The 17782-nt window shown below is 35.2% G+C and overlaps 3 protein-coding genes across 6 annotated transcripts; 2 read left to right on the top strand and 1 right to left on the bottom strand.

Annotated features, from left to right (window-relative positions):
• The first annotated feature begins 278 nt into the window (after window positions 1-278).
• LOC106771251 (40S ribosomal protein S29) lies at window positions 279-1525 on the top strand. Its single transcript, XM_014657200.2, has 3 exons — window positions 279-432; window positions 1067-1166; window positions 1322-1525. The coding sequence occupies exons 1-3, from the start codon at window positions 371-373 to the stop codon at window positions 1328-1330; spliced, it is 171 nt and encodes a 56-aa protein (XP_014512686.1). The 5' UTR covers window positions 279-370; the 3' UTR covers window positions 1331-1525.
• Window positions 1526-7414: 5889 nt separating this feature from the next.
• Window positions 7415-14757, top strand: LOC106772719 (QWRF motif-containing protein 2). Of its 4 annotated transcripts, none has more exons than XR_002669460.1 (7): window positions 7415-9120; window positions 10211-10330; window positions 10681-10797; window positions 10890-10979; window positions 11911-12021; window positions 12108-12272; window positions 14684-14757. XR_002669460.1 is itself a non-coding variant. In XM_014659283.2 (6 exons), the coding sequence occupies exons 1-6, from the start codon at window positions 7729-7731 to the stop codon at window positions 12186-12188; spliced, it is 1911 nt and encodes a 636-aa protein (XP_014514769.1). In that variant the 5' UTR covers window positions 7416-7728; the 3' UTR covers window positions 12189-12548. The 4 variants fall into 4 exon arrangements, 2 of the variants coding, with proteins under 2 accessions (XP_014514769.1, XP_014514770.1); XR_001376618.2 differs by lacking the exon at window positions 14684-14757 and adding an exon at window positions 12587-13121; XM_014659283.2 differs by lacking the exon at window positions 14684-14757 and having other exon boundaries at window positions 7416-9120; window positions 12108-12548.
• On the bottom strand, window positions 13558-17146 carry LOC106770811 (mitotic checkpoint protein BUB3.1). Its single transcript, XM_014656622.2, has 9 exons — window positions 16894-17146; window positions 16652-16782; window positions 15645-15727; window positions 15268-15534; window positions 15064-15139; window positions 14817-14897; window positions 14147-14225; window positions 13956-14056; window positions 13558-13882 (listed from the first exon to the last, which is right to left on the bottom strand). Exons 1-9 carry the CDS (start codon window positions 17011-17013, stop codon window positions 13795-13797), a joined length of 1026 nt encoding a protein of 341 aa, XP_014512108.1. The 5' UTR covers window positions 17014-17146; the 3' UTR covers window positions 13558-13794.
• Window positions 17147-17782: the final 636 nt, after the last annotated feature.

Raw genomic sequence — 17782 nt, 5'->3', positions numbered from 1 at the left:
TTGACTTTAATAAGAAAGAGAAAAAATTAGAGAGGTGCAAAATGAATTTATGAAGAAAGAGAAAATATTAAAATAATATTAATTAAGGTTAAAATGGTAATTTTTGGAGGTGGAGGATGAAAGCTTGGAGGTGTAGGATGAAACACCCTATCCGAATGAATTTTCACAGGCCAGTGAATTAATTCAAGGCCCACAAAAATATAACGTGAGGAGAGTTGGGCTAAAATTTAGCCCAATTAATATTTGACCCAACAAAACCCTAATTTTAGTGTTTGTCTATAAATTGATATCTGCAGACAGTGCCAAGGCTTCTCCTGCGAATTCTCAAGCTACCGTGTTTTTGGATCGAAACCTCTTCCGCGGCGCCGCAATGGGACACTCCAACGTTTGGAACTCTCACCCCAAGAACTATGGTCCTGGTTCTCGTACTTGGTATGTAACTATTTAACTCCCATTTCAAGGCTTTAGCTTTTTAATCTCAATGTTTGTTTTTTTTTTTTTATCTCAAATATATATTACCCTTTAGTTTGCTCTTCCTGTTTTTCGTTTTCCCTGATTTTAGATCGTATAATGGCACAGGTTAAGTCTGAAGAATAATGCTATGAATCGAAATTGCGTTTTTCTATTAGTTTTTCTGTTTCATATGTTTTAATTTAATTTGGTTACTTGTTTGCGACATTTATTTTGACGTCGAGTATTTTGTTGCACCATGTAAGTTTAATGATGATTTCATACATAAACGTGGGTGGGTTCGGCTGATTCTATCAAGTGTTACCTTTTGCTTTAATTGGTTTTCTATTTTGCTGTGATTGTAGACCGTGTTCATATTCTGAATGTACTCATGTGATGATTTGATCCATGTATTTTACCTACCTAGCTGCATATGTTTTTGGATGTTATTGCTATTATATTGGCATTGAATGAACATTTGAACTTTAGACTGTTATGTTTTAGGTTGGTTTAGATGCGATGGGCGCATTGGATGTTGTTAATCACATGTACTTTTTTGTAGTTAAATTATTTCAATGAGCATTGCTAATTGTTATTGTTTTTATTTTTTTTGCAGCCGTGTGTGTGGAAACCCACATGGATTGATCAGGAAGTATGGCCTTATGTGCTGCAGGCAGTGCTTCCGTAGCAATGCCAAGGAGATTGGCTTCATCAAGGTATCCGTTTCTGCTATTCCCAATTTTATTCTTCTAACTAATTCAATGTGATATATGTGTCAATCTGTTCCAAGCATCTTGATAGGTTGATTTGCTTCGAGTCATGTAGCTGTCTTGCTGTTTGTTCTAATTACATTTTTTTGTTGTTGTTTCAGTATCGTTAAGGAGCTCGTCACCTCCCTACCAATGTTATTTTCTGGCCCTAGGATGTTCTGAGGATGTTATGTTTGAAGATACTTGAGACTCTTTTTTTTGGCTTCTAATTAATCGTGAGACTTAATTTGTGGATCTAAGAAATACTTTTAAATATATTGTTTTGAACTTGACTTCTATAAGTGATATCCTTTAATCATTCTCCATTTTGTGCATGTGTATCATACGATTATAGTTTGATTTTAGTTTTGAATCAACTAATAATGTGGAGTGATTAATCAAACACACGGTTTTGCAATTGCTGATTGTTATTAAATACCGAAATGTTAAGACAGATAAATATATTGTTATGCAATATCGTCCTTGACGCTGCAATCAGTTATTTTTTACAGACTCCTAATTAAATTACGTATAATCGTGTTTAGACGAGTATTTCCAAGGGAAAAATTGATTCGGAACAGATAAACTGCTTTAATGATTTCTTTAGGTGATTTTTCTGCTACTTTTCTTTTAACAGAGGAAGAAGTTAAGTGTGGCAAGTTTGGAAATTCTGCTCGAATAGTATTCCACTCTTTATTCACGCATTCAGCTTAACGTCTGAGAAATTAACGAGTACATTGGTTCTTGGCTAGTCCTGGCCTTTCTGCAGTAGTGTTGTTTCGGCTAATTTTGCGACACAAGATGAATATGAAAATGTGGGGTGTCTAGTTTTCCTGTTTTGTGTTTATGTACTCAAGTTAAATTGGATTGAAACTCGTCCTTTTTTGCTATTCAGCTGAATAAAATTCACATGTACCGATCTCGTTGAAATAAATAAGTTATTGAAAATGAATGGAAGCACGATTGAATTGGACATGGATGGAAAAAAATGGTACGAACTGGTTATGTTAATCTGGTTGCCGTGGATTTAATGAACTTGTTGGCTTCATAGGGTGCGACCCACAGACAGCCAGAGAGAGTGAAAGCACATAAACGATCAAGTGACCTGCTTTATAAGTTGTACCAACTACTAAATGCAGAGTTCCAATTTCCTTCTTCTTGAAGGCAACTCAGCATCTTACTTTTTTGTATTATTCTTCTTTTCATGCATGATGACCACACCTGCCATTCTTCAATATTTTTTCATTTCTGCTTTTCCACCTTATCCGTCTCCATCATAACTTTTACTGTGCAGGCACCCAACATCTGGAATCATCACTACTTTGTAACCAAAACCAATAGAACAGTTGATTGCTTAGGTTTAATAAATTTCCATTACCATAATAGGTTGAAAGCAGAAGCATGGAAATTATATTATGCTGCATTACTAAATTTCGATATGAAGTTTCTTGTTAACAACTTCAGATTTTGATGGAAACCTGTAACTATAAACAAATTGCAAAGGATAAGGATTCGTTAAGGTAGAGTGATCATAAAAGACAAGAGTGGCACGAGCGGTACTTTTTTATTGGTAAGATGTTGCAAAAGAGAAAAGGTGTGGTGAAGTGATTAAATCTATAGAAACAAATGGTACATCTACTAGTCTAAAATTTTACACTAACTATTTAAAAGGTAACAACTTCTGTGATTTTATAATAGCTATTTTAAATATCATAGCTATAATTTCAAGTGAATATCTATAATATACAGAAATTACACTCAAATTTGAACAGATCATAGTGGTCCTTATGATAACTAACATAAGGGAATAAAAGAAATACTTTCCACTCTGCGAATCACCTAATTCGGGAGCATGGAGAGTTAGTTCTAAAGCTGTGCAGAGGGTCCACTCCTAACCAACTCATTGCATCACCCCAAAATGTTTTAAAGGAAGATCTTATCCCCAAAATGAGTTCTACTACGTATGATGTTGTATCACGGCTTTCAGACATAGTTTAAGGATGAGTTAGAGAGAGAAGCACAATTTGTAGTACTCGAGGAAAAATGCAGATGATTTAAATCCTTAATTATGGACTTCTTGGGAAAGTGTTTATACTCTGTTGAAGAGATCCAAGTAGAAGGATTGAATGCACAAACAATGAGTTTGTTATATCATTATAAGCAAGTAGTGACCGTGCAAGAGGTGACCTCTTAAATGGTACACTGCATAGTGCATGACTTTTGAAAAGAATATTTCGTTACACAAGTAAGCTGTCATTTTCGGTATCCCTTTCTCCTAACAAAAATAGGACTGTTCACAGATTATGATGATTGAACTTTTCAATTAGTTTTATGCTGCGTTCATAATTATAGTCCAGTAATATTTCTGCCCAGCACTCTTTAAGATAGAAACAGAAGAGGGTGGTAATAAGGCTCTTTGTATTGATTGCTTATTTTGAAGTGGCCTAAACATTTCCAAAATGTCTACATTAAGTTACTCTGAGATTACACCAAATCATCTATAAGGGGATGATGATCCCTTGGAGTTTTTGCTTTTTAATTAATGAGATGTATTATGAAAAATGAATGATTTTATAGAAACTTAGCCTCTAAGAGTATTCAATTTATCCATATTAGGGTAGGGTGGTACAAAAATCAAGTTACTTTTCTTTTTGTTTTGGTTGTGTCGTCAAATGTAGTCATCCTCCAAAACAAGAATGAAAACCAAAATGTTAAGCCATAAAATAGGAAATTCCATAGAATGAGGTTCTTTTCTTAAGTACTCAAAGAATTATCTCAACAAATCAATTATCAGGAATCTTGAATCTTTGGCTTCAAGTGTTATTAACCCCAGCTTAATATAATAATTACCACATTTTTGAGCATGCAGAATAGCCGCCAACAAAGACACCAACTTTGAGCCCCAAAGTTGCTTATCACATTTTTTTCCTTCTCTCTCCCATTGATAAAATAATCACACACTTTCCTTGGTAGGGTTGAGTTGGAAAGGAGAAGCAAAGTTGGAAAGCTATGGGACAGAGGAAGAATTATTTCCTTAAGCCTATAATAACTTCCGAAGCAAAGTTAATTAATACCCTATAAACGGACATCTATGAGTGTGTGTGTGTGTTTACTTTTTATCCAATTATTCCATTGAGTGTAACTTAAGTTATATGCCTTCAAAGAATTATGCCTTTCTCATCATTCCATTATACATTTGGCCGGGATTCGTTAATCAAATACCATAACCATATCTCTTTTTTTAATGTTTTCTAATGCTAAACAGGAATTACAATCGATCAATAAATCAATGAATGTTAACTGAAGTGAGTGATTCATCTAAAATTATTCACAATCATGACTATGAACCTGTAGTTTTTATACAGAGTCAATATTATTTGGCTATGAGCAATGTGCAGCAGAAAACTCAGGACTGAACAATCAGTGTCCTCCTCCGTTGAAGTAGCTAGTTGGGGTTGATAATCATGTTGGTCTAACATCTAACTAATTATTAGTTAACAGGAAAACAAAGAAGAATTCAACCAACCCCAAGTCCTAAGTTTGTTGTGAGTTCTATTGTTTATAGGATCACCTGGAAACTATTTTTGGATAGAGATGTCTCTAGGTATAGGCAAATGCTAAACATTATCACAAAATGGAACACATTTTTCTCATAAATGAAAAGAAGAGTAAAATTAGACTATAAAGGAAAGGAAAGGGTTGCTTCAATACAAGTCAAGATTTGGAATTATATGCAAATACTGAGAAGCTTAATATTTTGTTTTATCAATATAAACCAGTACCTTACAAGTTTCAGAAATCTTAAACATAGCACTACTTTAATCGCTTAACTCAATTTTTAACCTACTTGGTAAAAACATCTGAGTTAGAATAACTGTGAACCCGTGACAACAGCAAGGAATAATTTTAACGTAGCCCCTTAATTAAATAAGTGAAGAGCTAAGCCCTGAGCCTAGGAAATAGTCACCATCTTAGCTATTTTTAAAACAGAAGATGCTTTGAGATGAAACAAGAAGCAAGCAGATGCGTTTTTTATCTGAATGAAATGCAGTAGAAGATAGAGAGGGTTGAGGAAAACCAAAGGTTGGAGAGAAGAAAGAAGAAAGTGATATTAAGAAATAATGAGATGCGTTCAATGGTTGCAATGAATGGCGTAGATGGAGAGTGACAGAAAGGGATGTGGCATCTTAATCTAGTTATAATAATAAATTGATTATAGCTTAGCTTGCAAAAATCACAATTAGGCAACATTGCCTTTCTGGTTGATAACGCCTAAGCTTTTTGGGCATTTCACTGATAGCATCAACCACTGTATTTGATTTAGAGCTCCTTTCATTATGGTTAGCTCATTCATCTCTTTCCCAATGAAGTGATCTATCTATCTCACGTCACACCACTGCCAAATCTTACTCTATATACGCATTCTTATATTATATACACACCATATACACACGTGAAATCACACGACATCACATAGTAAAATATACATATATATGGTGAAGTTCTTCTTGTATTCTTTGATACGAAATCAAACATGCTACTCCATATTGTACAATTATAATTAAAATTAATGTTTCTCAACGACATGAAAAAGACAACCATGGCAGAAATAGCTAAATCCAAACAATGTCTGTAGCTGTGGGTTGAATCTTGTGACTGACTAATTTTGGAAGCTACCTACACAATCAGTGCTTAATTCACAGTAACACAGAGAATAAGAAGGAAATAATGGAAATGGTGTTGTGAATATTGAGAATAATCTGTGTGTACTTAAATAAGTGTTGGTTTTTCCTTATTCATGTACTTGTAGCTGTGGAAATGTATCATTCATGACAGTGGCTTAGCCGAAGACTTAAAGGGAACAACATTAGTGTCATGTTTGGTAAGCAGAAAATGAAAATAAAATGAGATATGTAATGTAATGTAATGTATTTAAGTTTAATTGAAGTCTAAAAATGTGGCCTACTTGCTTTCTTTGTTTTCAAATCTCTCCTACCAAATATTTTGAAATGCCAAGCTACTGACTGAACATAGAATTCCATGAAAATAAGAAAGATTTTGAATGTTTGAAGAGAGCATAAATTGATGCAGTATCAGTTTACGAAAGGGATGGCCCTAATTGGTGAAAGACTCCATTTGTGGTCAGAATTTATGAAAACTATAATTAGTTACCAAAAGAAGGTTTATTTTTTAATTACTCTTTAATTATGTGTTGGTATAAAGTAACGTAATCATATATTTGCTATTAATTTCTTTCGGTAACTTGACAACATAAAAATGATGCCATTAACAATACTCTGCTTTTACATATTAAATTAAACTACATTTTCTAGAGTGTGACAACTTTTTAGCTAATTATCCCTTAAAGAATGCTATATGTCTTATTCTTAACTTATTCTAAAATTATATCGTAAAACAATGTATCATGCATTACGCCAATAACTTACTGGCATTACAATGTAAAGAAAGTATATTGTTGGCCGAAAAGAGTTTGAATTAAAGAAAGACATGTGATTCTCTTTACTAAAAAGTTAAATATGTCTCAAAGTAATACCTTGATTTAATATATAATAATTGATGGAAAATTAATTTGAAATGATTTTATTAGAAAATATAGCCATACATTTTTTTGGAGTAAAATTTAACATAAAAAGGAGATCTTTTTTAATGTATTTTTTTGGGTATTTATGTAGTAGATTGATTATATATTTTTTTAATATAACAACTAAAATTAATAAAATTCAAAAGAAAATAAATATTGTATATAAAAATAAATTATAGTTTAAAATGTTTTTCTATGCAGTATAGCGTACATCAATCTTATAATTTTAATTTTTCAAAAAATTTATTATTCTTTATACATTTTACTTCACTTTAAAATACCTACTAGCACTAATTCAAAATCAAATCCATCCAATGAGAGAAACAAAAACATCTTTACAATGAACTAAATTTGATAGTACTATTTTATTTTATTTTAAAATTTCCCTTCCTTTTATATATACATATGTATATATTATATTCATTTTTTGTTTTCCTTCCTTAGAAGTAAAAGGAAGTGATAAATTCTAACATAGCATGGCATAATTAGGTTACACACTAAGAATAAAATGGCACATTGTAAGTTAAAGGAATATTAAGAAGAAAAAAAAAAGTAATAAACAATAAACTTAGGAATAACAGAGTTATTAACATTAACACCTCATAACGTTTCTCCAAAGACTCACTCACCTGTGGAACACTCCACTCTACACGTTATATTACACACTCTCTGTATTTCTATTTTTATTTTTGTTTTCTCTTTTTTAATTAACACCTACTTCCCTTTCTCTTTCTCTTTCTCTCCAAAATCCCACACCCTGCATCGCTATTTCTCTCACTCACTCACTGTTCCTCTCAATGCTGAATCTGAACCACACCCACTGATCTGCAGGGTGGAAAACAGGGTCAAGATTTGAGCTTTGGGGTAAGAGAAAAGGAAAACCCTCATGAGAGAGGCAATGTGAGGGAAGGTTCTAAGCTTTAGGAAATGGTGGCTGCCATTTCGGAAGACCCATTGACCTCTTCTGAGAAAGACAACAACAACAGCAATGGCACCATACCCAGAAGACCAAAGGGTAGGCAAGTTTCTTCAAGGTACATGTCTCACTCTCCTTCACCTTCGCCTTCTTCAACCACAACAACAACAACTTCAACTTCAACCTCAACATCAACGACAAGTTCTTCTTCTCGACGATTCCCTTCCCCTCTTCTTTCTCATTCCACCAATTCCTCTACCCCTTTGGTACCAAAGCGTTCCCAATCGGTGGACCGTCGCCACCCGCGCCCCTCAACGCCGCTTCCCGAGGCGGCAAAGCTTCTGGTAACTTCCACTCGGAGCCTGTCGGTTTCCTTTCAAGGAGAGGCCTTTTCGCTGCCCATTAGCAAGACCAAAGCCACCGCCGCCACCCCTCCGCCGCGGAAGGCCGCGACGCCGGAGCGACGGAGGGCCACTCCAGTGAAGGGGGAGAATTCAAGGCCGGCGGATCAGCATCGGTGGCCGGCGAGGACCAGGCAAGTGGATCATCTTTCCAAGAGTGTGGATATCAGTGATAAGAAGAAGGTTGTTGGGAATGGGTTTGGGAAAGTGGTGAGGGATTTGCAGAAGTCAATGGTGGTGGAAGGTGAAAAGAGAAGGGCTTCTTTTGATGGGTTAGGAGGGTTGAGTTTGGATTTGGGGAAAGTTGAGTTGTTGAAGGGTAATAGTAATGCTAATAATAATTCTATTACCAATGCTAATAATCATAATAATAATGACGGTGGTGGTGGGAATTTGGTGAGTAAGTCTTCAATGTCTTGTGATCTCACTGCTTCTGATACTGATAGTGTTTCCTCTGGGAGCACTTCCGGAGCACACGACTCTTCCGGGGCTGTCAAGGGCCCTAAGGAACCTCGTGGCATTGTCATGTCTGCCAGGTTTTGGCAGGAAACCAATAGTCGGCTTCGTCGCCTGCAGGACCCTGGTTCACCCTTGTCCACCAGCCCTGCTTCTAGGATTGGGTTGCCAAACAAAAATGCTCAGTTGAAAAGATATAACAGTGATGGTCCTATGTTGTCGCCACGAACTGTGGCTTCTCCTGTTAGGGGGAGTGTGAATGCTCGGCCTGCTTCGCCGAGTAAGCTTTGGGCTGGATCCTCTCCTTCAAGAGGGATGCCTAGTCCTGCTAGGGTGAGAAGCACAGTTGCCAGCGCCATCAATAGTGGTTCGGGTAACTCACCATCCATTCTTAGCTTCTCTGCTGATGTGCGGAGAGGGAAGATTGGGGAAGATCGGATATTTGATGCACATACATTGAGGCTTCTGTATAACCGGTATGTTCAGTGGCGGTTCGTGAATGCTAGGGCGGATGCTACATTTATGGTGCAGAAACTAAATGCTGAGGTATGGTTAAATGTGTAATAAGGCAGGCCATATTTAGTACGTATTGTGGTTGTTGTTATCTGTTTTTGACATTAATGTGTCTAATTGTTAGTTATTTTGGTAATTGTATTGTTTAGTGCTTTTATATTGTAGCGTGTTTTGTGGAGTGATTCAGATTAACAGGTCACACTTGTAACACTCAATAGAATATAATGTGCTTAGGAATGCGTTAGAAAACTATATTTGAGATGCACTGTGCTGGAAGTTTAGGCTGCTAAGATCATAAGATCAATGTAATGCCTCATTTTCAAGGAAATACGCTAGCTTACAAAATACTGATCGACTAAGACGGTGAAAATTGTTATAGTTATAACTTTTCTTGAATGTAGCATCAAAGCCTGGAAAATGTAGATAGTTCATCTATGTTCATTGCTTGTAAGTGCTTGAAGATTTCAAAGAATTATGATTGCAGATAGATTGTGGCAGGCTTGTTAGAGAAAGGTGTGGACTTTTAAATAAGGTTGATGAGAAGTTATCTTTGTTGCTAGTGACTTGATGAGGATGATGTTTTGCGAAAAGTTATCATGTAGAAATGCATAGGTAGTGGTGTTCCATATTTGGTTCAAGTTCGCAATTTCTTACAAGTAGAAGTTTAGGAGTGATTCAAACGGAAATGTAAACTCTTACCTTCTATCCGTGTGAACCAAAAGAACATATAAAATGCAGGGATAAAGGGTGTCTTGAATACTCGTACACTTAAGTATATGTACAGAAAATAGAAGGTGGAAGTGTACCTTGCATAAGACTCTTGGTAAATAGCTTGACCTAATATCTTGTTCATCTATGAGTCAGGTATATAAGGAAGTTGACACCACTTAATCTTTCTTACATCAATTTGTAGGCCCCAGAAATGTACAGGTCTTAGTGACATTCAGCAATTTTATTCATGATTAGTGTTCTGAAATCTTTATCTACATGCACATTTATTTTGGCCTGTTGTGAAATGTTTTACTCCTTTAGGATGACAATCCTATGCTTTTGGGTGATAGCAATTACAGTACTTCACCTCCTAATAACTATAGTTTGACCTAAATTATTTTTATTATGGCAGAGACATTTATGGAATGCATGGGTAACAATTTCAGAACTTCGGCATTCAGTCATACTTAAAAGAGTCAAGCTTGTATTACTGAGGCAAAAGTTGAAGTTAACTTCCATTCTTAAAGGACAGGTATAATTCAGCGTTTTCAATTTTAAAATAATGTCTCTTGTGCAATGAATGTAACTTGTGAAAGGTGTAGCTTGATAACATTCACATTTCAATCTGTACTGCTTTTCTGTTATAAATAATTGCTTGCTGTTGAAGTGCATGTCCTGTTTATGAATTGATGCAAATTTGACTATTTGATAATATTATAGCAATTTAATCTGTGACTTCGAAGCATATCTTGTAAGAATTAAATGTTATTTTTACCTGAGTTGATATCGTAATCAGCATTCATCAAGTCAGTTGATCAGTTAGTTCTATCATCATCATCATCATTGTTATTCATAATCAAAGTTTATTTTGCTTGGGTATAGATTTCTTATTTGGAGGAATGGGCCCTTCTAGATAGAGATCACTCCAGTTCTTTGCTTGGAGCAACTGAAGCTTTGAAGGCCAGTACACTCCGTCTTCCAGTTGTTGAAAAAGCAATAGTATGTGCTACTTTTCTTTTTTGTTTTTTTTTGGATGCTTTACACTATTTTAGAAATAGACTATCAAATTTTGAACTGTTATTGTTTATCAGGCTGATGTACCAAATCTAAAGGATGCTTTGGGGTCAGCAGTTGATGTGATGCAGGCAATGGCATCCTCAATATACTCTCTTTCTTCAAAGGTGATTTAATTTTTTATTTCTTCTGTATGTTTCTTTACAAGTTATGGTGATGTATTAATTGTCAGTTTAGATGTGCAACGTCTCCATGAAACCCATATATCTATAATTTATTTTTCGGACTTCTGTTTGATATTTGAAGTAATACTTTGATTGTTTCAGTCATTAGTCAAATTGTGGCAAGCCAACTGATGTTTTTTTTTTTTTTCCTGTTAATATTATTCCAACTTTTTTCAAAACAAATATTAAATTTAACTATATTCACTTGTTTGACCTAAACTTTCCAATACATACTAGTTACTATGTTTGGGTAGGCTATCCTTATTTTGTGTTGTCGGTATTTGATGTGCTGCTGTTTGTTGCATGTTAATGCCTATTTTACTTTTTTTATGCTCTACCTCCTCCTTTTGAGTTGTGGCAATTTAATGTTCAGGCGTGTTGTTAAAAAAAGACAATAATTTGGAATTCCTTTGTGGCTTGATGCTTGGCAGTTGCATTTTCTTTAACCTGTTTTGAATTTTCACATTCTTTACTGAATTTGTTGATTTATGGCTCCTTGAACTATTTCTTGGTTAATAATATAGGTGCTCCAAACCTATGCATTATTGCCTGGGTTCATTTCTGCAACCATCATATTCTTTTGCTTTCTGCAGTAAACTTTCCATCTAATATGTAGACAGATTAAGTCTAACATCTAAGCTCACTAGGTTGGGTGAGTTACATAGACTATTTAACACCATTTAGCTCTATAGAACAACCAAATCGTAGCAAAAGCATTGACTAGAACCTCATGGACACCTTTGTTTTATTCACATTACTGTTGCTCTAGACCAATCACTGACTTGTTCATTTAGTTCCATGTGGAATTGACCTTTGGGTTACAGATATGCATTTGTTCGCACTTGTGGTATATCTGAACACATTGAGTTTCTAGCAGGTGGAAGAAACTAACTGCTTGGTGGCGGAAATCCTAAAGGTGACCTCAAAAGAAAGGTTTTTGCTTGAACATTGCAAGGAGTTTTTGTCCTCATTAGCAGCCATGCAGGTAAATCATGTTTGCTTGAAGGTCTATCTAATTCTGATATGCTGCATCAATGCTTATTGCTATTTTGAATCTAATAAATCTGGCAGGTCAAGGATTGTAGCTTAAGAACACATACGTTACAACTTTCACGTGCGCCAAATTCCAGCTGCCTGACAACACGTGTGTAGAACTGATCTTATTTGACTGCTCACTCTTAATGCTAACACTACTCCCAGCCTTTTATTTTCCACGGGGTGGAGATAACACCGAAGGTAATAAGAATGGAACGGAGTTAATAGCTAGCTTTTGGTGTTCATTTGACATTTTTGAAACCTTTTGTGGCCTTGTATGTCGTGTGTAGTATATCTTTGTGTCTGAATATTACAATTTACAAAGGAAAAGAGGTGGCTTTTCGCTCACTAGTTAGCTAGCTGTATACAATTACCTTGTGTCATTTGAGGAAAAGCGGGTGGCTATGTATATATCTATATGTAATCAACTAATCATTGTTTATTAGGTAGTTTGCTGCTTAGATCTTTTCATTTGAATCCCTGGTATATGTCTTTACTGTTTTTTGTCAATGTAGTTTTAGCAACCAGAGACATGATTTTTGCATATCATCGGTGTTATTATTCGTCTTGGACTGTCCAATTGCTAACTGGTGGGAGAACATATGTATGAAGTTGTCTATGAACTTCGTTGTTAACAAGTGAGATGCAATCATGACAGCATAGCAAAGATGCAACTCAGGACCATTCGTTTAAGAAAGCTACCATGATCAAATTAAGACTTTTGGGATAATTATTTAATTTTCTTGTACAAATTTTTTGTTTCTCAATTGAAAATATACGGACGATACTGTTTCCCCTGACCCGGAAGAAGAAAAATGAAAACTAAAAATGTGTAGATCTTGCAAAGATAACTTTGTTTGGAAGCAATATTGACCAATGAACCTAGTTTCTAAATTAGATGTATTTGTAGATAGATGTCGTTATCACCAAAATCAAACAGGCGATTTTTAAGCAATCGTAAACAGTTAGCGTGAGGACTGGTAATTGGGATTGAAAAAGAAGAAAGCCTCCAACCACAAAGCAACACGAGCCCTATTTCCTGCCACTATTGCAGCCTGGCTAACGTTCTTTTTAATTTGCCGTGTCAGGAAAAAGTCGTATCCATATTTCTTTTAATAAATAATAAACAATTTTTCTCCATACGTTTGCATAAATTCTTCAAATTTTGTTATGGCATTCTTGCCAACTAGATCAAGAGCACTTGTTACTGTTGGGCTCACTACTTTTGCTTCTGATTTTTGCAATTGGGATACATCTGTCATCCCCCAATTTTATCTTTAGTTGAATAAGGATTAACTGGATTCCATTAGTTGATCAACATCACACGTTGACCTTTATATGGCAAGTTTCTTTTTAATTCTATGCCGAAAATTGAGGTGGAAGTACAACAATTCTGTTTGACTAGTCAGGTTCAATTTTATTTTATTTTTATCATCCAAGGAAAAAGGAGAGGGAATAAACAAATGAAAAGTGGCAAAGTTCATGGTTAGAGAACAAACGTGAACACTAAAATTCATATTTTGCACCTGACCTGGATAAGGGTGTTATCAATTTCAATTTACTTTGACGGGGATAAAGACAAATCAATAGGAAAGCATATTGACAGTGACCCGTGCCCAACAATAAGCTAGCGATTTTACATTTAGTTTTTGGTGTTCACTAGGAAGAAGTGCAACAGTAGAAATGAAGAAAAAAAATAAAATAACACAGTGACCATCAGGAATCACGCTGGAGGATTCGGATAGACTTTGGGCTTCGGCTTCACCTCAATCTCGTTTACACTACGAACGAAAATAGCATCCGATTCGTTGCTGTGAATGCAATGAACAAAGTTAATTAAACTAGTTCGTATAAGAGAGACAGATAATTAGATGCAAAACATACCTTTTAGGTCCTTCTTCGAAAGTGTAACTTGATGCAACAGCCAACAGGCGTCCATCTCTGCTAAACGAAAGTGCGGCAACGCTAGTTGGATATTTAGAGTACTAGAAGAGAAAACGGAAATTTAGTCACTTCACCAATTACCTCAAGAAAATTTGGTCACTCAATTAAACCCAAAGCAAAAAGGAATAAACCTGGTATAGCCTCTTTTTATTGTTTCCGTCCCATACGTTAACATAACCATCACAACCTCCCGTGGCAAATGTGCCATATCTGCAGACATTTTTATAAGGTGGTTTTGTTAATAACCACTAAGTCAACATTAGAGTTGATAATCCTAACAGGCGTAGATGACAACACCCTTTAATTCCAAACTCCATTAAACGGGTGTCTCAGCATTTCATCTTTGGATCTCTTGAAATTATAAGGATATGAAAGAAGGGAAAAAGAACTTTCATCTACTACATGTATTTATGCTCAAACTACATATGTGGAGAAATCAACTCCATCTACTTAAACGAAAAATAACTAAACAAGAAATTTTTCTTAATATAAAAATGGTGACTCTTCAAGGTCCCACCAAGGAGAGAGTCCAGGGGGATAGTGCAAACTAGCTAAAATCCCACAAGTGGAAATACTGTTTTCAAGATTTAAATTTATGACCTCTAAGTCACAAGGGATTAAGAATTCTTTCTAATGTAATTTATATTTTTACTTATGTTTCTCAACAGGATTCCTGAACGATACACGCTACATCTATTGACACTGTAAATCCTAGAGAACCAACTAAGCAAGCAATTTTCAAATACTTGTTAGAGTGCCTCAATTCATGGAGATGATAAAATCCAGGTGAAGAGCTCTTACATGGGGTGGAATGCAATTGCATTTACAGGATAGACTATGTCCCTTCCAGCTTCCGATTTTCTGTGACACTTGAAAGCATATCTACATGATGGTCAGGCAAAACTCATCAATAGGTAGAAGTTACGGAAGATATACTGTTTTTCATATGCACTAAAATACTATTATCTATGCAACAAGAAGTTCAAAATAATCACATAATATTAGTGTTTGAAAGGGAGAACATAGACGTATAGAGAGAAATGGATACTTTTTCGCTTGGCTAGCCTCTGAGAGGTCAAAGAATTCCATTGCAACCCGGCCCTCGACAGAACTAAGTGCATATCCTGCACAAAGCAGTTATTTGAGTATGAAGACTAACAACTATCTCGGCTAAGAAACAAAAAAAAAAAAATAGTGCGTCATCTTCAGAAAAATATATGATTGCGTATTTTAGCCATTAATTAAAATTTACCTGTTCCATTAGGGTAACAGCGAACACATCTGGTTTGATATTTCAATGAAGATTCTCTTTTTTGCTCAGGTTGAGACATGTTCCTCAAGTCATAGATATTGACATGTCTTCCAGCTGTTGCTACAACCAGGCGATGTCCAACCAGTGAGAGAGAGTACACACGCTCAGGTTGTGGATATGTCCCAACTAGTGTGCGCTCCTGTCCACTGGCGCCTCTAGGGTCCCAGCATTTCAGCGTTTTGTCCCAACTACCAGTGATCAGTTGGCCTATAGTGACAGAAAAGATAGATGTAAATATCCTTTTTTAAGCAATGAATTAAGTGACAATGAACCATAGATGAGATGAGGTCAGCATTATAGAGATAGAGAGGAAAAACCTGCAGCATACGAGTACTCAACACAACGAACAGGTGCATCATGCCTACCCAGAATATCCTCTTTATTGGAGCTGAAGACAAGCCTGGAGCATGATAATATAAAGGGTGAGTTATTCTCCCCTCTACATAGAGATGAATGCCCTCTTTCCGCTCAGAAATGTTCAAAATACACTTCATCTCCCCTTTTTTAGAAATTACATTTATTTCTCCATCATAGGGATTAAATGTCTTAAATTTTAGTCCTTTCTAAATGTAAACCAATCTCTTTCACTGGTAACCAGCAACTACAAACAAGCCTCTACCGAAGGGTGTTTTCTTGATGCAACTTCTAAAGTCACTGACAATTAATTTTGAACTTTGTGCTGTCAAAATTTGGAATTTAGAGATTAAATATGTGGTTTTATATACACAGAATTGCGGTTTTGGAACTTAACTAATAGTATTCATCTTATGTTCTGAAGCCCCAAAACGAATATAGTTGGAATTCAAAACTAATTAATGGTATGAAAAGTCACGAAAATAGATTTTCTTTGACGCTATGACCCACTAAATGTGAAGCATATTAGTCTCTCTAAAAAAAGTGATCTTCCAAAGTATATAGTAAAGAAACGTAATTTCCAAAGTCAAGGGCAATTTCTTTCGAACATAGAGTTATCAAATGTTGGACGTCACAATATAAAACCAAGTCTCAAAAACCCATAACTCATTTTTTCACATCATCTTCTGAAGCATTAATGCCAACAGTTGTGATTCAAAAAACCTAACCAATGATATTGAGAGACACAAGAAGAGAAAAATCGAGAGCATGAAATCAGCATAACTCACATTAATCCATCATAAAGAAAAAAAACAAGGAGAGCTAATGTAATTTAAGGATATAAGAAAGAAAAATGTGTAATTTAGTTATTCAAGTAAAAGGAACAACCAAACTAGGTTACAATCTCAACAGCAACAGAAGTGGGTAAATTTAAAATTGAAGAGAGTGAGTGAGTGTGTGAGTGATTGACCGTCTAACAGTGTTGTCGGCTGCGGCACTGAAACCAGAGGAATCGTCGTGGAAGCAGCAATCGAGAACAGGGCCAGCGTGCATGAACTCTCCTCTCAACACATTAGCGCTCGCATCATACAGCCGCACACTCTGAATCACACGCGCGCCACACACACAAACACCAACAGAATGAAATTAATAGCATACACAGCAAGTAAGTAGTAAAGAAGTGAGAAAGAGGAGCATGCATATCACACATACCTTGTCCCATGAGGAGACCAAGAGATGGTCGCTGTGATTTGAGAATCGGAGATTGGTTATGCCGTCCGATGGAGGATTCGACAACTCTCGCCCCGTCGCGGGGGAAACCGCAGATGCCATGTCTGGGATTTGTTAGAAATTTGAAAAGTTTGGGGTGGGAAGGGAAGATTCAAAATTGAATACAAGACTGCACCCAACTAAGTTAAACAAACGACATAGCAAGAGCGGGTGACCTAATCAAATTTCAAAACAAAACCATCCTTTTCTATTTCTTATTTTCAACATAAATAATTTCTTAACTATATATTTATTTTTAAAATTTAATCTTTCTATTTTTTTTTTTATATATTTCATTTCTTCTGTTAAAATATGACAAAGTATTTTTATGCAGATTTTTTTTTCACCGTTTTCGTTGTTTTGTTATCAAATAACGCATTCATTCTATTTGTCAGAATTAGGAAATGGAACTTTTTTTCATCATATTACAAAATATTCAATTTTCTTTTCAGTTTAGTCATATCGTATTATTTCTTCCCTCCATGTAAAACAAAAACAAAAGATCAAATACTATTTAAAATTAAATGTCGCTACAAGCAGTTTGTTTACAGTTTATTGATTAATGTGAAATTTTAATTCTTTTTAAACCTCGAAAGACACTCTTTAGATATTTCTTTTTGGTTAAGAAGGGAATTCTTATTGAAAATAATTACAACTTTTTCTCGATCTGTATATAATGTTTTTTATGCTATTCTTTTTGAATTGTGCAATTCAAAAATTATTTTCTTAAATTTTTGTATTATATAATTTAAGAATTAATTTTGACTTATAAATAATATAATTTAGAAGTAATTTTTTACTTCAGGATTAAAATGATTTTTGGAATTAAAAA

The sequence above is a fragment of the Vigna radiata genome, chromosome 8 (assembly GCF_000741045.1).
Source record: "Vigna radiata var. radiata cultivar VC1973A chromosome 8, Vradiata_ver6, whole genome shotgun sequence".
Taxonomy (NCBI): domain Eukaryota; kingdom Viridiplantae; phylum Streptophyta; class Magnoliopsida; order Fabales; family Fabaceae; genus Vigna; species Vigna radiata.
Note: the sequence above shows the minus strand (reverse complement) of the source record. Positions and strands in the feature narration are given on the sequence as shown.